The sequence below is a fragment of the Coregonus lavaretus genome, assembly GCF_964263955.1.
Source record: "Coregonus lavaretus genome assembly, contig: HAP1_SCAFFOLD_2782, whole genome shotgun sequence".
Taxonomy (NCBI): domain Eukaryota; kingdom Metazoa; phylum Chordata; class Actinopteri; order Salmoniformes; family Salmonidae; genus Coregonus; species Coregonus lavaretus.
The window spans coordinates 42,561-63,942 of record NW_028160115.1 but is presented as its reverse complement, the minus strand read 5'-3'; the positions used below and the strand labels follow the sequence as shown (position 1 = coordinate 63,942).

The 21,382-nt window shown below is 42.3% G+C and overlaps 1 protein-coding gene across 1 annotated transcript in view; it reads right to left on the bottom strand.

Annotated features, from left to right (window-relative positions):
• LOC311122133 (phosphoglucomutase-like protein 5) overlaps window positions 1-21,382 on the bottom strand; it is a gene marked incomplete at its 3' end in the record, with an annotated part of 38,512 nt that overhangs the window by 9,737 nt on the left and 7,393 nt on the right. Inside the window, exons 2-6 of the mRNA XM_084196538.1 lie at window positions 12,298-12,460; window positions 8,157-8,303; window positions 7,892-8,017; window positions 7,602-7,792; window positions 5,127-5,281 (exon numbers count right to left, since the gene is read on the bottom strand). Of these exons, the coding sequence (XP_084052664.1) occupies window positions 5,127-5,281; window positions 7,602-7,792; window positions 7,892-8,017; window positions 8,157-8,303; window positions 12,298-12,460 (782 nt within the window). The remainder of the gene's footprint in view (window positions 1-5,126; window positions 5,282-7,601; window positions 7,793-7,891; window positions 8,018-8,156; window positions 8,304-12,297; window positions 12,461-21,382) is intronic.

Below are 21,382 nucleotides of genomic sequence, written 5' to 3'. Positions count from 1 at the left end.
TTTTCATTTTAGTTGACGAAAATGTGACGAGACGAGAATTCCACAAGAGACTAATACACATTCAATTTGACATGAAGATCCTTTTCATCTTTTTTGTCCAATCAAAAGCAAGCATGCCTTTGCAGAATATTTAATGCAATCCTCTCATTGGCAGAATTAACGTATTTCAGTTGCATGGTTGAGCTGGGCCTCGATTCCCAGAGCCTTCGTAGCATTAAGCTCATCGTTAGAATCATTTTACGATGTATCTTTAGCAGCCGATCTGTTTCCCAAAGCCTTCGTTACTAACATTGCTCTTAAAAACCTTTGCACATCTACGAGTGATCCAGACCACTCATAGAGCAGCCAAAGTATATCGTTAGATGTTTTTTGCCCTTCCGTGTAACTTTATTCACCAAAGATCTCCGCTAAACATAGAATCAAGATGTTTAGGCTACGTATCTGTCTGACTGTGACTGCCGATAACTTCAGAACGAAGTTGACTACAAATACAAAGTTGCCAAAGTATTTGCAATTGTTACAAACAAGTTTAAAATAAAACAATGCTTCAAATGAAAACAGAAATGACTGCATTAAAAGATAAATAGGCTACATGGGCCTATTTATTTACGCCTTCAGAAGGTATTCACACCCCTGAGTCAATACATGTTAGAATCAACTTTGGCAGCGATTACAGCTGTGAGTCTTTCTGGGTAAGTCTCTAAGAGCTTTGCACACCTGGATTTTACAATATTTGCACATTATTCTTTTTAAAATTCTTCAAGCTCAAATTGGTTGTTGATCATTGCTAGACAGTTATTTTCAAGTCTTTCCATAGATTTCCAATACGATTTAAGTCAAAACTGTAACTAGGCCACTCAGGAACATTCAATGTCATCTTGGTAAGCTACACCAGTGTATATTTGGCCTTGTGTTTTAGGTTATTGTCCTGCTGAAAGGTGAATTTGTCTCCCAGGGTCTGTTAGAGAGCAGACTGAACCAGATTTTCCTCTAGGATTTTGCCTGTGCTTAGCTCTATTGCATTTATTTTTATCCTAAAAATCTCCCTACTCCTTGACGATGACAAGCATGCCCATAACATGATGCAGCCACCACCTTGCTTGCAAATATGAAGAGTGGTACTAATTGATGTGTTGTGTTAGATTTGCCCCAAACATAACACTTTGTATTCAGAACATAAAGTAATTTTCTTTGCCACATTTTTTGCAGTTTTACTTTAGTGCCTTATAGCAAACAAGATGCATGTTTTGGAAAATGTGTATTCTGTACAGGATTCCTTCTTTTCACTCTGTCATTTAGGTTAGTATTGTGGAGTAACTACAATGTTGTTGATCAATCCTCAGTTTTCTTCTATCACAGCCATTAAACTCTGTAACTGTTTTAAAGTCACCATTGGCCCCATGGTGAAATCCCTGAGAGGTTTCCTTCTTCTGCGGCAACTCAGTTAGGAAGGACGCCTGTATCTTTATAATGACTTGGTGTATTGATACACCATCCAAAGTGTAATTGATAACGTCACCATGCTCAAAGGGATATTCAATGTCTGCTTTTTTTTTTTTACCCATCTACCAATAGGTGCCCTTATTTGCAAGGCATTGAAAAACCTCCCTGGTCTTTGTGGTTTAATCTGTGTTTGAAATTCTCTGCTCGCTTGAGGGAGCTTACTCATTTTACATAACTGTATGTGTGGGGTACAGAGGTGAGGTAGTCATAAAAAAATAATGTTAAACACTATTATTGCACACAGAGTGAGTCCATGCAACTTATTATGTGACTTGTTAAGCAAATCTTTTGAGACACAAAATCTCAATTTAAGCAATTTTAAATTCAGGCTGTAACACAACTAAATGTGGAAAAAGTCAAGGGGTGTGAATACTTTCTGAAGGCACTCTAAATCATATTGAAATCATATTAAGTTTTATTTTGCCACTAGGCTACTGTCTGTAATTTTTGCCTCAATATGTTTAATGATGTGTCACAAGATGTGTGCAATGATGTGCCCAACCTGTGATTTAGTGCATTATCATTGGGTAAGCATAATAAGCCGCCTCAATACTTGCAGCCTTACAGTAGGTGGTAATATCTTTCTAGGAGCTGATCCGTCATCAGTATTGTGGAATAATTCTAATTCTTGCTTTTCTTTAGATCCTATCAGTATCGATACATGGTTTAACGATGCACTTAGCGAACGTTCTCTCTACGTGCTTGTTTGGGAAACACTCTTAAAAAGTTAGCTTGTAAATAACGATGCAACTGGTACAATCATTGTAATTCTTAAGTTACATTGCAACTGGGAAACGAGGCCCTGATCTGCCCGGCTCTCCCACACAGCTCTTGGGTGGTCACTTCAATCACTCATCAATCTTTTGAACTGATGTGCAGCCCACTTCAATTGTAACTAACCTAAGTTAGCTTTGATCACATCCCATGTGCAGTTTTTAATATCAGTCCGCAAATGCGAGTGCAGTTGTTTTTTGTAATGCTACTTGCTGAATATTAGGAGTACAGGAATATTTCTGGCATTGTTGAAAAGTTCAGATTCTCCCCTTTTAAAGGGAATCAATGTTATTTACCCCATCCCAAGGTTATGAGAAAAGAGCGTATGCCTAAATTGTTTAACCTGTAGCCAAGGAAGTCGGAAGTTTACATACACCTTAGCCAAATACATTTAAACTCAGTTTTTCACAATTCCTGACATTTAATCCTAGTAAAAATTCCCTGTCTTTTTTATGTCAGTTAGGATCACCACTTTATTTTAAGAATGTGAAATGTCAGAATAATAGTAGAGAGAATTATTTATTTCAGCTTTTATTTATTTAATCACATTCCCAGTGGGTCAGAAGTTTACATACACTCAATTAGTATTTGGTAGCATTGACTTTAAATTGTTTAACTTGGGTCAAACGTTTTGGGTAGCCTTCCACAAGCTTCCCACAATAGGTTGGGTGAATTTTGGCCCATTCCTCCTGACAGAGCTGGTGTAACTGAATCAGGTTTGTAGGCCTCCTTGCTCTGCCCACAAATTGTCTATAGGATTGAGGTCAGGGCTTTGTGATGGCCACTCGAATACCTTGACTTTGTTGTCCTTAGGCCATTTTGCCACAACTTTGGAAGTATGCTTGGGGTCATTGTCCATTTGGAAGACCCATTACGCGACCAAGCTTTAACTACCTGACTGATATCTTGAGATGTTGCTTCAATATATCCACATAATTTTCCTTCCTCATGATGCCATCTATTTTGTGAAGTGCACCAGTCCCTCCTGCAGCAAAGCACCCCCACAGCATGATGCTGCCACCCCCGTGCTTCATGGTTGGGATGGTGTTCTTCTGCTTGCAAGCCTTCCCCCTTTTTCCTCCAAACATAACAATGGTCATTATGGCCAAACAGTTCTATTTTTGTTTCATCAGACCAGAGGACATTTCTCCAAAAAGTACGATCTTTGTCCCAATGTGCAGTTGCACACCGTAGTCTGGCTTTTTTATGATGGTTTTGGAGCAGTGGCTTCTTCCTTGCTGAGCGGCCTTTCAGGTTATGTCGATATAGGACTCGTTTTACTGTGGATATAGATACTTTTGTAACTGTTTCCTCCAGCATCTTCACAAGGTCCTTTGCTGTTGTTCTGGGATTGATTTGCACTTTTCGCACCAAAGTACGTTCATTTCTAGGAGACAGAACGCATCTCCTTTCTGAGCGGTATGACAGCTGCATGGTCCCATGGTGTTTATACTTGCGTACTACTGTTTGTACAGATGAACGTGGTACCTTCAGGCGTTTGGAAATTGCTCCCAAGGATGAACCAGACTTGTGGAGGTCAACATTTTTTTTCTGAGGTCTTGGCTGATTTCTTTTGATTTTCCCATGATGCCAAGCAAAGAAGCACTGAGTTTGAAGGTAGGCCTTGAAATACATCCACAGGTACACCTCCAATTGACTCAAATGATGTCAATTAGCCTATCAGAAGCTTCTAAAGCCATGACATCATTTTCTGGAATTTTCCAAGCTGTTTAAAGGCATAGTCAACTTAGTGCATGTAAACTTCTGACCCACTGGAATCGTGATACAGTGAATTATAAGTGAAATAATCTGTCTGTAAACAATTGTTGGAAAAATGACTTGCTAAAACTATTGTTTGTTAACAAGAAATTTGTGGAGTGGTTGAAAAACGAGTTTTAATGACTCCAACCTAAGTGTATGTAAACTTCCGACTTCAACTGTATATGGTACAATAGTAATGTGCCAGCTATATGAGGTGATAGTAGGCCTAGTTGAACAAGGCTATCTTAATGCGCACATGATGGAAGGTAAATATTAATTATTTCATGGAGAAAAGATGCACTGACTAATATATGACAAAAATTACTGACTACAACTAGAGTCAAATTGTCCAGAGTTTTAGTCGACAACTAAAACTAAGAAGGATTAAATGACTAAAATGTGACAAAGACTAAAACATATTTTAGTCATGAAGATTAAAACTAAATCTAAAATAGCTGCCGAAATTAACACTGGTGTGTGTGTGTACGACTGTTCTATGTGTTAATGAAATCGATCAAACAGAGATATAAAACACAGAAGTATAAATTTGACGTGTGTGTGTGTGTGTGTGTGTGTGTGTGTGTGTGTGAGCTCACTACGCTATTCATAGAGGGTGATTCTCCACTCTGAGGCGTTCAATCTCTTCAGAGAATGGACCAGGGAAGGTATTTGTGGATTGGGGTCGTAAGAGTGGGGGAGAGAGGGAGAGGGAGGGAGAAAGAGAGAGAGAGAGAGAAAGTGAGAGAGGGAGAAAGAGAGTGTGTGAGAGAGAGATAGAGATAGAGAGAGAGAGAGAGAGAGAGAGAGAGAGAGAGAGAGAGAGAGAGAGAGAGAGAGAGAGAGAGAGAGAAAGAGAGAGAGAGAGAGAGAGAGATGTTGGGATAAAGATGGGTAAAGAGGGTAACGTGATTAGTAGGGTTAGTTGTTGATGGGAAATATGGAAGTTGAAAAATGATAAAGTCCTGTGGAGCATTTCCCCCAGCAGCCATCCATACCTGATTATACTTTTCCCTTTGAACCCAAAGACAAAATAGGAACAGGGTAAAGGGACATTGGTGAGTGTGTGTGTGCGTGCATGTGTGTCCTACCTGTCTAGGGCAGTGCTGGTAGCCATACTCCTAGCGAAGCCCCTAAGCCCCAGCTGTCTGAAGTAGGGGATGCAGGAGAGGTTTGCAGCCATGACAGCCAAGGAGTCTGACGGGTTCACAAAGAAACCATTCTCACCCAGGATCATATACCGGTCCTGCAAATACACACACCAATACATACCCTCTTCAACCATACAACAATCCATGGAGACCTAATCAATCCATAATGAATAAAAACATAATCTAATCCTCCAATAAAGGAAGTATGTTCAAGATAAATATTGCTGTTACTCCTGTCCCTACCAGTTGATAAACTGTTGTTTTAAGTGCATCTCTCGCCATCAAATCAAATGTATGGGACACACTCCTTCCTACTATGACGCAGCACTGTGAGCACTGGGGGAGGGTTCCAATAGGACGCAATACAGTGACATAATTCTCCTGATGCTAGGCTAGATAATTGAGTTAGGCTAATGTGCGTGAGCGTGGCACTGGTAGAAATAACTATGTGAAAATGTTGTGGAAAAAATGAGACGTTTGTTTTGTCACAGATATTAGCTGGTTCCATTGCTTAACATCCTGTTATTGACCAGCAGATAAATACAGACAAAAACATGGCAATTCCAAGTTCCCATTACATAGCAGACCTGCGTCCACATACAGTGGGGGAAAAAAGTATTTAGTCAGCCACCAATTGTGCAAGTTCTCCCACTTAAAAAGATGAGAGAGGCCTGTAATTTTCATCATCTGTCAACTATGACAGACAAAATGAGGAAATAAATCCAGAAAATCACATTGTAGGATTTTTAATGAATTTATTTGCAAATTATGGTGGAAAATAAGTATTTGGTCAATAACCAAAGTTTCTCAATACTTTGTTATATACCCTTTGTTGGCAATGACACAGGTCAAACGTTTTCTGTAAGTCTTCACAAGGTTTTCACACATTGTTGCTGGTATTTTGGCCCATTCCTCCATGCAGATCTCCTCTAGAGCAGTGATGTTTTGGGGCTGTCGCTGGGCAACACGGACTTTCAACTCCCTCCAAAGATTTTCTATGGGGTTGAGATCTGGAGACTGGCTAGGCCACTCAAGGACCTTGAAATGCTTCTTACGAAGCCACTCCTTCGTTGCCCGGGCGGTGTGTTTGGGATCATTGTCATGCTGAAAGACCCAGCCACGTTTCATCTTCAATGCGCTTGCTGATGGAAGGAGGTTTTCACTCAAAATCTCACGATACATGGCCCCATTCATTCTTTCCTTTACACGGATCAGTCGTCCTGGTCCCTTTGCAGAAAAACAGCCCCAAAGCATGATGTTTCCACCCCCATGCTTCACAGTAGGTATGGTGTTCTTTGGATGCAACTCAGCATTCTTTGTCCTCCAAACACGACGAGTTGAGTTTTTACCAAAAAGTTATATTTTGGTTTCATCTGACCATATGACATTCTCCCAATCCTCTTCTGGATCATCCAAATGCACTCTAGCAAACTTCAGACGGGCCTGGACATGTACTGGCTTAAGCAGGGGGACACGTCTGGCACTGTAGGATTTGAGTCCCTGGCGGCGTAGTGTGTTACTGATGGTAGGCTTTGTTACTTTGGTCCCAACTCTCTGCAGGTCATTCACTAGGTCCCCCCGTGTGGTTCTGGGATTTTTGCTCACCGTTCTTGTGATCATTTTGATCCCATGGGGTGAGATCTTGCGTGGAGCCCCAGATCGAGGGAGATTATCAGTGGTCTTGTATGTCTTCCATTTCCTAATAATTGCTCCCACAGTTGATTTCTTCAAACCAAGCTGCTTACCTATTGCAGATTCAGTCTTCCCAGCCTGGTGCAGGTCTACAATTTTGTTTCTGGTGTCCTTTGACAGCTCTTTGGTCTTGGCCATAGTGGAGTTTGGAGTGTGACTGTTTGAGGTTGTGGACAGGTGTATTTTATACTGATAACAAGTTCAAACAGGTGCCATTAATACAGGTAACGAGTGGAAGACAGAGGAGCCTCTTAAAGAAGAAGTTACAGGTCTGTGAGAGCCAGAAATCTTGCTTGTTTGTAGGTGACCAAATACTTATTTTCCACCATCATTTGTAAATAAATTCATAAAAAATCCTACAATGTGATTTTCTGGATTTTTTCCCCTCAATTTTTCTGTCATAGTTGACGTGTACCTATGATGAAAATTACAGGCCTCTCTCATCTTTTTAAGTGGGAAAACTTGCACAATTGGTGGCTGACTAAATACGTTTTTTTCCCCACTGTAGGTCCAGTGCTTGGTTTGTTTGAAATACTTTACATGTGCTTGATTTGGCTTGCCGACATGGAACCAAAGGAATAGTCCCAGAAGTGTCAACCCTGCCCATTTTAGCAGATTCAAACATGCTCCTCAAACATGCTCATCAGCTCTCCTGAATTTGCATTGTAGTACTTTGCATTATTACATCCACTGTTTTTCTCCTCTCAGTCTCAGCTATCTCACCCCGTCTGCATCGAGCGCAGCTCCGAAACCAAAGTCTCCGCCCTTCATGGCATCGACCAATGGGGCTGCGTATGTGAGGTTGGGCTCTGGAGGCCGGCCCCCAAAGTCCTCCAGGGGGACACAGTTGACGGCAGCGTTGGCAGGAGCCCCCAGCTCATCACAAAGGATACGCCGCACATACGGACCCATCACTGACAATAGAATAGAATAGAATAGAACACCATACAGTACAGCAGTGAGTGTCTGATACAATACTGTAACCAATTTGGTTTTTGTGAGTGTTGTCTTACCTCCATTCATGGCGTCTACGTGTATCTTCAGCTGTTCAGGTCCTGTCAGAAGGCTCTTGATGGCGCTGAAGTCAAAGATGGTTCTCAGCAGGTTGAGGTAGACCTCCACTGAGTCCACTATCTCAACTACCAACACACAGGACAGGACAATAGTCTAGTGTGTATCTGCATGTGTCTATCCATCCAATAGTACATATGCTACTTTGCATGCAAGAACAGTGTGTATGTGTGGTGCGTGTGTGTGCTCTGTATGTGTGTCCAGTACCTCGGAAGGGTTTGAACTTGTTCTCCAGGTCAAAGTCGTGGCGTCCCAGTCTGGCCAGGTCAATGCGGAGGTCAGGACAGATGGCGTACTCCTCCAGGGTCCTGCTCACCTGGGCAATCTTCTCGATCACTGTGTCCGGAGATGGGCCTATGGGGGGAGAATACACAGTTACCATGAAAACCATTGTTTTCAAATTATGTGGCCAATTGCTGGTCTGTGGTTGTTGTTATACCTGTTTATGAAGAGTGAGCGAAGTCTATGATGTGTTATAACTAATTAATAGGAAGTTAAATAACATTTTGCTCCATATTGAGAAGTCATATTACTGAGAAGTCATATTATATACACTATATAGACAAAAGTGTGTGGACACCACTTCAAATTAGTGGATACGGCTATTTCAGCCACACCCGTTGCTGACAGGTGTATAAAATCGAGCACACAGCCATGCAATCTCCATAGACAAATATTGGCAGTAGAATGGCTTTACTGAAGAGCTCAGTGGCTTTCAACGTGGCACCGTCATAGGATGCCACCTTTCCAACAAGTCAGTTGGTCAGATTTCTGCCCTGCTAGAGCTGGAAGTGCTGTTATTGTGAACTGGAAACGTCTAGGAGCAACAACGGCTCAGCCGCGAAGTGGTAGGCCACACTGTCACGATCGTTTAAGGACTGGTCGAACCAAGGCGCAGCGTGATAAGCGTACATGTTTATTAAAGGACTGAACACACGACAAAACAACAAACAAACGATACGTGAAGTCTTAAGGTTAACACAACAAACCTATACGGAACAAGATCCCACAACTAACAGGTGCCAAAAGGCTACCTAAGTATGGTCCCCAATCAGAGACAACGAGCTACAGCTGCCTCTGATTGGGAACCACCCTGGCCAACATAGATCTAAACGATCTAGACACTAAACATAGAACACATAACATAGAAACTACACACCATGGCTCAACATTTAAGAGTCCCCAGAGCCAGGGCGTGACACACACAAGCTCACAGAACGGGACCGCCGAGTGCTGAAGCGCGTAACGCCTAAAAATCGTCTGTCTCACTACCGAGTTCCAGACTGCCTCTGGAAGCAACGTCAGCACAAGACCTGTTCGTCTTGGGTTTCCATGGCCGAGCAGCCGCACACAAGCCTAAGATCACCATACGCAATGCCAAGCATCGGCTGGAGTGATGTAAAGCTCGCCGCCATTCGACTCTGGAGCAGTGGAAACGCGTTCTCTGGAGTGATGAATCATGCTTCACTATCTGGCAATCCGACGGACAAATATGGGTTTGGCGGTTGCTAGGAGAAGGCTACCTGCCCCAATGCACAGAGACAACTGTAAAGTTTGGTGGAGGAGGAATAATGGTCTGGGGCTGTTTTTCATGGTTCGGGCTAGGCCCCTTCGTTCCAGTGAAGGGAAACCTTAACGCTACAGCATACAATGACATTCTAGATGATTCTATGCTTCCAACTTTGTGACAACAGTTTGGGGAAGGCCCTTTCCTGTTTCAGCATGACAATACCCCCTTGCATAAAGCGAGGTCCATACAGAAATGGTTTGTCGAGATCAGTGTGGAAGAACTTCACTGGCCTGCACAGAGCCCTGACCTCAACCCCATTGAACACCTTTGGGATTAATTGTAACGCCGACCGCGAGTCAGACCTAATTGCCCAACATCAGTGCCCAACCTCACTAATGCTTTTGTGGCTGAATTAAAGTCCATGCAGCAATGTTCCAACATCTAGTGGAAAGCCTTCCCAGAAGAGCGGAGGCTGTTATAGCAGCAAAGGGGGGACCAACTCAATATTAATGCCCATGATGTTTGACGAGTAGGTGTCCACATACTTTTGGTCTTGTAGTGTATTAGCAATGAATAGTATGCTATACAATATGTGAGATTGTTAGAAGCTACTGAGGTCATGTAGGAGCTACTGGGGTCATTTAGACATTGACAAAGAGGACATTGTGTAGAGTCCTTTTGAGAGCCACAGTCACCGAGCCACAGTCACAAAGCCACAGTTACAGAGCCACAGTCACAGAGCCACAGTCACAGAGCCACAGTCACAGAGCCACAGTCACAGAGCCACAGTCACGGAGCCACAGTCACGGAGCCACAGTCACAGAGTCACAGTCACAGAGCCACAGAGATAACTAGTGTGAGATGAGGAGAGCACCACTTTGCTCTATTTATATGACTGGAAGATGACTGAGATTCCACAGCAAAGCCCTGGGGACTTGGGAGGAAGGCCAATCCATGATGGCACTTCGGGAATATATGAGTCTTCCTTTTTTAAAGAAAACATGGATTGCTGCTGGGGCTATGAGTGGGCTATGGTGCCAACTCTCTCACCTCAGTTAATAAATCACCAATCTTGTATTAATATAGCACCTTTAACAAATACATGTACAGCGCATTTGGAAAGTATTCAGACCCCTTGACTTTTCCACATTTTGTTCCATTACAGCCTTATTCTAAAATTGACTGAATTGTTTTTTTCTCCCCTGATCAATCTACACACAATACCACATAATGAAAAAGCAAAAACAATGTTTTTTTCAAACGTATTAAAAATAAAAAACTTAAATGTAACATTTACATAAGTATTCAGACCCTTTACTCAGTACTTTGTTGAAGCACTTTTGGCAGCGATTACAGCCTTGAGTCTTCTTGGGTACGATGCTACAAGCTTGGCACAACTGTATTTGGGGAATTTCTCCCATTCCTCTCTGCAGATCCTCTCAAGCTCTGTCAGGTTGGATGGGGAGCGTCGCTGCACAGCTATCAGGTCTCCCAGAGATGTTCGATAGGGTTCAAGTCTGGGCTCTGGCTGGGCCACTCAGAGACTTGTACCGAAGCCACTCCTGCATTGTCTTGTCTGTGTGCTTAAGGTCGTTGTCCTGTTGGAAGGTGAACCTTCGCCCCAGTCTGAGGTCCTGTGCGCTCTGGAGCAGGTTTTCATCAAGGCTCTCTCTGTACTTTGCTCTGTTCATCTTTGCCTCGATCCTGACTAGTCTCCCAGTCCCTGCCACTGAAAAACGTCCCCACATCATGATGCTGCCACCACCATGCTTCACCGTAGGGATGGTGCCAGGTTTCCTCCAGATGTGATGCTTGGCATTCAGGACACAGAGTTCAATCTTGGTTTCATCAGACCAGAGAATCCGTCTGGCCACTCTACCATAAAGGCCTGATTGGTGGAGTGCTGCAGAGAAGGTTGTCATTCTGAAAGGTTCTCCCATCTCCAAAGAGGACTTCTAGAGCTCTGTCAAAGTGACCTTCGAGTTCTTGGTCACTTCCCTGACCAAGGCCCTTCTCTACTGATTGCTCAGTTTGGCCGGGCGGCCAGCTCTAAGAAGAGTCTTGGTGGTTCCAAACTTCTTCCATTTAAGAATGATGGAAGTCACTGTGTTCTTAGGGACCTTCGACACAATCTTGTCTCGGAGCTCTACGGACAATTCTTTCGACCTCATGATTTGGTTTTTGCTCTGAAATGCACTGTCAACTGTGGGACCTTATATAGACAGGTGTGTGCCGTTCCAAATCATGTCCAATCAATTTAATTTATCACAGGTGGACTCCAATGAAGTTGTAGAAAGATCTTAAGAATGATCAATGGAAACAGGATGCACCTGAGCTCAATTTCGAGTCTCATAGCAAAGGGTCTGAATACTTATATAAATGAGGTATTTCTGTTTTAGATTTTTTATACATTTGCAAAGAATTCTAAAAACCTGTTTTCACTTTGTCATTATTGGGTATTGTGTGTAGATTGCTGAGATTTTTTAAAATATTTAATCCATTTTAGAATAAGGCTGTAACATAACAAAATGTGAAAAAAGTCAAGGGGTCTGAATACTTTCTGAAGGCACTGTGTCACAAATTGCCCAATTACAACCTAAAGCCAAGAAAAGCAAGCAGAAGTATCTGTGGCAAGAAAAACTCCTTAGGTAAGAAGAAATCCATCAATCCTTTAACTGAATGACAACTGGCAGATTGACAAGAAAAACTCCTTAGGTAGGAAGACATCCATCAATCCTTGACAGCTGGCAGATTGACAAAAAAACTCCTTAGGTAGGAAGTCCTCCATCAATCCTTTAATTTACAGATTGACAGCAATTAGTCAAATAATCACCTCACCTCCATTGGCCACGTTGAATTTGACCCCAAAGTCTCCCCCGGGGCCTCCTGGGTTGTGACTGGCTGTCAGGATGATTCCACCAATGGCCTTGATCTTCCTGATGATGCAGGACACAGCAGGGGTGGACAGGAGGCCGTTGTGGCCAATCACCAGCCGGCCAATCTGACAGACACACAGACAGAGAGAGAGTTGAAGGAACTTTAGCTGAATTAATCTCATTCTGGGACCTATCTTCATATAGAGGTGATTACTTTACTTGAACATGTAGGACTATACTACATACAGTAATTGTACAATGCATTAAAATTGCAACTCAGTAATAAAAAGGCCTATTATTGTAGACTAGCTCAGCGTAGCTTCAGCCTACAGAATGATTTAATTAAAATGTCTTTATTGTAATGAGCTTCATGTCTTTTGTCAAGTGTTGTTTTCTAGAACTCGTCACATGGCTCCTGTCATGACGCTCAGGACGTCATCCTTCCAGAAGCGTCCAGAAGTTGGCACCGATGAAGGGAAGGTTCCAGACGTTTTACCACCCTCAGACTAGGTTACATTCCAGAAGGTCATCTTGGGCGTCTACATCTATTTACTGAAGCAAAGTCTCACATGTTTCGGCCCTAGGCTAGAGTTTTAACTCCTCTAAATAAAAGTGTCCTCATTCATGGGGAATTCATTTTTATGACGTTGGAGCAATCTCCTCACTTCTTGATTCAGAGAGAGAGAGAGAGCGAGGGAATGTGAGAGAGAGTGAGTGAAATATTTAATTTACATAAGTATTCACACCCCTGAGTCAATACTTTGTAGAAGCCCCTTTGGCAGACACCGCTTTGGATCAATAGGGCCCTTTGCACTTTACAACTGCCATGCCCTCAGCGACACCGTTATAGGCCTAACATCATTCCATACTCTGCCCCCAGCATTTCACAAATATTCGTTCAAGTTCTTCCCAGCGCTTATATCCTGTGAGTTTGGCTTGTGGCCACTAGACTGACTGGGTATCCACCAAGCCTTGAGTGAGGCCGGGAGGGAAGCGAATGGCGCGTGGGCAGGAAAGGAGTGGAGGAGGGATGGAACAGCCGATAAGGCAGGCAGGAGACATTTGGCTGGGCCAGCAGAAAAACAGACCCATCTCAAAACAAATACAATCCCCTGAGATTTTCCTTTGGAACTTCACCAAGCTTGGTATCGCATAGATCTGAGAAAACTGTCCTTTCCAAGCGCTCTGCAGAATTGGGTAACGGCCACTCACGCAGACACACTGACACTTGGATAGGATTTAGGACCTACAGTGCCTTCAGAAAGTATTCATACCCCTTGACTTATTCCACATTTTGTTGTGTTACAGCCTGAATTCAAAATGGATTACATTAAAAAAAAATCTCACCCATCTACACACAATACCCCATAATGACTAAGTGAAAACATGTTTTTAGAAATGTTTGCAAATGTATTTAAAATGAAATACATACATATCTAATTTACATACAGTACCAGTCGAAAGTTTGGACACACCTACTCATTTAAGGGTTTTTCTTTATTTTTACTATTTTCTACATTGTAGAATAATAGTGAAGACATCAAAACTGTGAAATAACACATTTGGAATCATGTAGTAACCAAAAATATATTTTAGATTTTAGATTCTTCAAAGTAGCCACCCTTTGCCTTGATGACAGCTTTGCACACTCTTGGCATTCTCTCAACCAGCATCACCTGGAATGGTTTTCCAACAGTCTTGAAGGAGTTCCCACATATGCTGAGCACATGTTGGCTGCTTTTCCTTCACTCTGCGGTCCAACTCATCCCAAACCATCTCAATTGGGTTGAGGTCGGGTGATTGTGGAGGCCAGGTCATCTGATGCAGCACTCCATCACTCTCCTTCTTGGTAAAATAGCCCTTACACAGCCTGGAGGTGTGTTTTGGGTCATTGCCCTGTTGAAAAACAAATGATAGTCCCACTAAGCGCAAACCAGATCGGATGGCGTATCGCTGCAGAATGCTGTGGTAGCCATGCTGGTTAAGTGTGCCTTGAATTCTAAATAAATCATAGACAGTGTCAACAGCAAAGCACCCCCACACCATCACACCTCCTCCTCCATGCTTCACGGTGGGAACTACACATGCAGAGATCATCCATTCACCTACTCTGCATCTCACAAAGGACAGATTTCCACCGGTCGAATGTCCATTGCTCGTGTTTCTTGGCCCAAGCAAGTCTCTTCTTCTTATTGGTGTCCTTGAGTAGTGGTTTCTTTGCAGCAATTCGACCATGATGGCCTGATTCACGCAGTCTCCTCTGAACAGTTGATGTTGAGATGTGTCTGTTACTTGAACTCTGTGAAGCAATCTGAGGTGCAGTTAACTCTAATGAACTTATCCTCTGCAGCAAAGGTTACTCTGGGTCTTCCTATCCTCTGGCGGTCCTCATGAGAGCCAGTTTCATCATAGCGCTTGATGGTTTTTGCGACTGCACTTGAAGTACCTTTAAAAGTTCTTGAAATTTTCCGGATTGACTGACCTTCATGTCTTAAAGTAATGATGGACTGTCATTTCTCTTTACTTATTTGAGTTGTTCTTGCCATAATATGGACTTGGTCTTTTACTAAATAGGGCTATCTTCTGTATACCACCACTACCTTGTCACAACACAACTGATTGGCTCAAACCCATTAAGAAGGAAAGAAATTCCACAAATTAACTTTTAACAAGGCACACCTGTTAATTGAAATGGATTCCAGGTGACTACCTCATGAAGCTGGTTGAGAGAATGCCAAGAGTGTGCAAAGCTGTCATCAAGGCAAAGAGTGGCTACTTTGAATAATCTCTAATATAAAATATATTTTGATTTGTTTAACACTTTTTTGGTTACTACATGATTCCAAATGTTATTTCATATTTTTGATTTCTTCACTATTATTCTACAATGTTGAAAATAGTAAAAATAAAGAAAAACCCTGGAATTAGTAGTCGTGTCCAAACTATTGACTTGTACTGTAATGTTTTCACACCCCTGAGTCAATCCTTTGTAGAAACACCTTTGGCAGTGATTACAGCTGTGAGTCTTCCTGGGTATGTCTCTAAGAGCTTTCCACACCTGGATTGTGCAACATTTGCCCATGACTCTTTTCAAAATTCTTCAAGCTCTGGCAAATTGGTTGTTGATAATTGCTAGACAACCATTATCAGGTCTTGCCATATATTTTCAAGTAGATTTAGGTCAAAACTGTAACTCAACCACTCAGGAACATTCTCGGTCCTCTTGGTAAGCATGTGGCCTTGTGTTATAGGTTATTGTCCTGCTGAAAGGTGAATTCGTCGCCCAGTGTCTGGTGGAAAGCAGACTGGACCAGGTTTTACTCTAGGATTTCGCCTGTGGTTAGCGCCATTCCGTTTCTTTTTTACCCTGAAAAGCTCCTCAGTCCTTAACAATTACAAGCATACCCATAACATGATGCGGCCACCACTATGCTTGAAAATATGGAGAGTGGTACGCAGTAATGTGTTGTATTGGATTTTCCCAAAACATAACACTTTGTATTCAGGACAAAAAGTTAATTGCTTTGCCACATTTTTTGCAGTTTTACTTTAGTGCCTTGTTGCAAACAGGATGCATGTTTTGTATTCTGTACGGGTTTCCTTCTTTTCACTCAATTAGGTTAGTATTGTGGAGTAACTACAATGTTGTTGATCCATCCTCAGTTTTCTCCTATCACAGCCATTAAACTCTGTAACTGTTTTAAAGTCACCATTGGCCTCATGGTGAAATCCCTGAGCTGTTTCCTTCCTCTCCGGCAACTGTGTTAGGAAGGATGCCTGTATCTTTGTAGTGACTGGGTGTATTCATATACCATCCAAAGTGTAATTAATAACTTCAGCACGCTCAAAGGGATATTCAATGTCTGCTTTATTTTATTTTTTTACCCATCTACCAATAGGTGCCCTTCTTTGCAAGGCATTGGAAACCTCCCTAGTCTTTGTGGTTGAATCTGTGTTTGAAATTCACTGCTCGACTGAGGGACCTTACAGATAATTGTATGTGTGGGGTACAGAGAAGAGGTAGTCATTTAAAAAATAATGTTAAACACTATTATTGCACACAGAGTGAGTCCATGCAACTTATTATGTGACTTGGCAGCTATCCATATTAAAATCTGTTTATTGAATGTAAGATCTCTAAATAAATAGTAATTCATACACAATGATTTTATTATTTCCAATGATATTGATATTTTAATCTTAACAGAAACTTGGCTTAAAGTAACTGTCTATTGAAAGTATCACTTTTAAAAGTTTATATTCTGTTACTCATTTTCCAGTACACGACACACTGACGTCACACACAGATGCGCGCGACTCTTGGCGGCAGTAAGAAAGCCATCGCCATCTGCGCCCATTCAACATAGCCTAGATTTTTATTACTTCTAAACAAAATAACTTGTTGGGGTTCACATACACTTACAATTATGTTTTGATTCTTGCTTGAACAGTCGCTAAGATTATATTTGGTTGTGATCTTTGCAAAATAACTATTTTGGATGCAGCAGTTGTTAGGTAGAATGCTAATGCTCATTGATATAGGTTGTAGCAAAAGCTAGCCAAAAAGCAATTTTACTGGTTGAAGTTGAAGTTTTTAAAAAGTATAATGCAGTTGATTTGCAATGATGACACAAACATTATATTAAGCAGGACATTCATACAAACCTTAAAATCCAATTATAATCCAAAAGTAGTGTGAAATGCACTCATAAGCAACATGTAAATAAAGGCTTTTTTTTCTGCCGTTCTATAAGAACTCCCCCTTGTTCTGCCACCAACTTGCTTGCGTCGCCCTCGTGCGGCAATGTTTGCAAACACAGAAAGGGGTCTATAAGATAGAAGGTTACTTAAGGCAAAAATGAAAGGAGGGTGGTTGGGTAGGCGTATAACGCAAACGTCTAGCAACCCAAAGTTTGCATGTTCGAATCTCATCACGGACAATTTTAGCTAATTAGCAACTTACTACTTGTTGGCTAATCCTTCCCCTAACCCTAACCTTAACCCTTCCCTTAACCCTAACCCTTTTAGCTAACCTTTCCCCTAACCTAACTTCTAATCTTAACCCTAACCTTAACTCCTAACCCCTAGAGTGTTCGTCACCTAGCCACCTGGCTAACATTAGCCACAACAAATTGGAATTCATAACATATCATACGTTTTTGCAAAATCGTAACATATTGTACGGTTTGCAAATTCATAACATATTGTACGAATTGGAATTCGTAACATATTGTATGAATTGCAATTCGTAACATATCATACGAAATGGATGATGGATTAATACATACGATACGAAACGTAACAAATCATACTGAATGGAGTGTCTCAGATTTACATACAGTATAATACGAAATGCTCTGACACCACGTTGATATATTTTATGAGCAGTAAGTATACACCCACACCATTCTGTTGTTGGAGTACGCTCAGACCATTCCAACATGGGGGGGGGGGGGGTAACCGTCATTCATTGAGACAAGTACTGTATGTATCCCTGTGTCATGTGGCACATTTTCCTCATTTGAGAGCCTTATCTTTTGCTTAGTGTACCGCCCTCCTAAACCTAATAGTTTGTTCATTGCAGAATTCTCTGACCTGCGGGCTTTGGTGATGCCTAAATAAGACAGGGTTATTATTCTTAGAGAACTATACATTCATGTGTGTTGCCCAAATAATGCACTAGCTGGGAAGATTTTTTACCTGATAGAATCCTTTAAACTTGGTGCTACATGCCACACAACCAAGGCCATACTGTTGATCTCGTGCTGACCTACGGTCTGAATATTGAAGACTTGGAAACTATTGAAGTGTGTGTCTCTGACCATCTCACTATTGTTTTTTAAATTCTTTCTCCATCTCCTCCTAAAAATGTGTCTGCCACACTAGCTCTCACATCATTGTGGTCCTCTGTAGCTCAGCTGGTAGAGCACGGCGCTTGTAACGCCAAGGTAGTGGGTTCGATCCCTGGGACCACCCATACACAAAAATGTATGCACGCACGACTGTAAGTCGCTTTGGATAAAAGCGTCTGCTAAATGGCATATTATTAACTCCACAACTGCTAGTACATTTATGAATGCTTTTTTATCCTCTACAATTGATCCTGTCCTTTGTCATCACACCAATGATTTGCTTAACAGTTTCAATGACATTGCTGTATGTCAGGCTACTTTAGACTCGGTGGCAGCAGTTAAAACCAATAATAAATCGTCTGCCAGAGTCTCACCTTGGTTAAATTATCACACTCATGCTTTAAAAAGGGAACTTAGAAAGGCTGGAAGTCAATGGAAGACCTGACAACTTCAAGTATTCTATGAGATAATGAAGGATCTGATGAGAAATTACAATGTTGAGGTTAACAATTCAAGAGCGAACTACTTCTCTACCCTGATCTCTGAGAAAATTCTGTTTAAGACAATTGTATGTGTTGTTATTGGATGTGGTCCCTACTAGACTACTAAAAGAGGTTATGCCTACTGTTGGCCCTTACATTCTGTCTATTGTAAATAGCTCACTGACCTCTGGTTCCTTTCCAGCCTATTTGAAACTACTCTGGTCCAACCTCTCCTTAAAAAGCCCAATCTAGACCCTTCCTCACTGAGTAATTATAGACTTATCTCTAAACTTTTTTATCCAAGATTTTAGAAAAAGTTGTTTTTAAGCAATTGGTGGCTTATTTGAGTATGAACAACATATTTGAAAAATTCCAGTCGGCTTCTGCTCACTTCACAGCACGGAAACTGCTTTATTGAAAGTTAGTAATGACCTTCTGTTGACTGCCGATGCCAGTGAATGATCTATCGTAGTTCTTTAGGAACTCAGTGCCGTGTTTGATAACATTCTTGTCGACTGGCGGGAGAGGTGGGTGGGAATCTCTGGCATTGCCCTCGATTGGTTCAGGTCATATTTGAGTGGCAGACGTTTCTCGGTGAGCATGGGTGGTTCAGATCAAGCTAGCCTACACAAGTGTCTTGCTGACATTGAATGTTGGATGTCTGACAACTTCCTCCAGCTCAATAATAAGAAATCAAAGTTTTTTTATTTGGCCTCCACCTTGATAGAACCCAGATTGAAAATAGCCTTTGTCCTTTGTCCACCAATATAAAGCTGACTGACAGAACACTTGGTGTCTTCTTTGACTCTGACCTGAACCTTGAGCTACATGTTGTCCCGTGTTGCTCAGTTGGTAGGGCATTATGCTTGGGTTGTGGGTTTGAGTCCCATGGGTGACCAGTATGAAAATGTATGCACTCACTACTGTAAGTTGCCCTGGATAAGATTGTTGACGTAAATGTAATGTCAAGAAGGTTGTCCAGTCCGGCTTTTATCAATTAAGAAATATAGCTAAAGTCAAGTAATTTCTTTCAGTCACTGATCTGGAGAAAGTTATACATGCTTTTATTTCCTCATGTCTAGATTACTATAACTCTTTGTACAGGCCTATCTGTCTCAGTCAGAAGTCACTCCATCGTCCACAGTTCGTACAAAATGAAACAGCTCTTAACCCAATGAGTCCCACCGTGATGACAGCGAGATTGGATTTCTAACCCCTTTTAACACTGTGTGTTTGAGCTACAGACATATTGTTGTACCATTGGGTTTGTCTATTTCTTCTGCATCCGTTGGTACCAACCATTAGTCAGTGTGATTAACGGGGACTGAGCTAAAGCTGTGTTTGTGAGACAAGGACAGATTCCGAAGGGGCCCAGGCCAAATCAACACCATAATGCCATCAAAGCTCATCACTAAACTAAGGACCATGGAACTAAATACCTCCCTCTGTAACTGGATCCTGGACTGACGGGCCGCCCCCAGGTGGTAATGGTAGGTAACAACACATCTGCCACGCTGATCCTCAAAATGGGGGCCCCTCAGGGGTGCGTGCTCAGTCCCCTCCTGTACTCCCAGTTCACCCATGACTGCATGGCCAGGCACGACTCCAACACCATCATTAAGTTTGCCGACAACACAACAGTGGTAGGCCTGATCACCGACAACGATGAGACAGCCTATAGGGAGGAGGTCAGAGACCTGGCCATGTGGTGCCAGGATAACAACCTCTCCTGCAACGTGATCAAGACAAAGGAGATGATTGTGGACTACAGGAAAAAAAAGAGGACTGAGCACGCCCCCATTTTCATCAACAGGGCTGTAGTGGAACAGGTTCAGAGCTTCAAGTTCCTTCGTGTCCACATCACCAACAAACTATCATGGCCCAAACACACCAAGACAGTCGTGAAGAGGGCACGACAAAGCCTATTCCCCCCCAGGAGACTGAAACGATTTGGCATGGGTCCTCAGATCCTCAAAAAGTTATACAGCTGCACCACGAGAGCATCCTGACTGGTTGCATCACCGCCTGGTATGGCAACTGCTCAGCCTCCAACCACAAGGCACTACAGCGGGTAGTGCGTACGGCCCAGTACATCACTGGGGCCAAGCTTCCTGTAATCCAGGACCTCTTTTGGCCTTAAAAATTGCCAAAAGACACCAGCCATCCTAGTCATAGACTGTTCTCTCTGCTACCGCACGGCAAGCGGTACCGGAGCACCAAGTCTAGGTCCAAAAGGCTTCTTAACAGCTTCTACCCACAAGCCATAAGACTCCTGAACAGCTAATCATGGCTACCCGGACTATTTGCATTGTCCCCCCCACCCCACCCCCTCTTTTACGCTGCTGCTACTCTCTGTTTATTATCTATGCATAGTCACTTTAACTCTACCCACATGTACAGTTGAAGTCGGAAGTTTACATACACCTTAGCCAAATACATTTAAACTCAGTTTTTCACAATTCCTGACATTTAATCCTAGTAAATATTCCCAGTTTTAGGTCAGTTAGGATCACCACTTTATTTTAAGAATGTGAAATGTCAGAATATTAGTTGAAAGAATGATTTATTTCAGCTTTTATTTCTTTCATCACATTCCCAGTGGGTCAGAAGTTACATACTGTCACGGATTCTGCCGAGGCTGCTCCTCCTCCTTGCTCGGGCAGTCTTCGGCGTTCGTCGTCCCCGGAGTACTAGCTACCACCATTAGATGTTT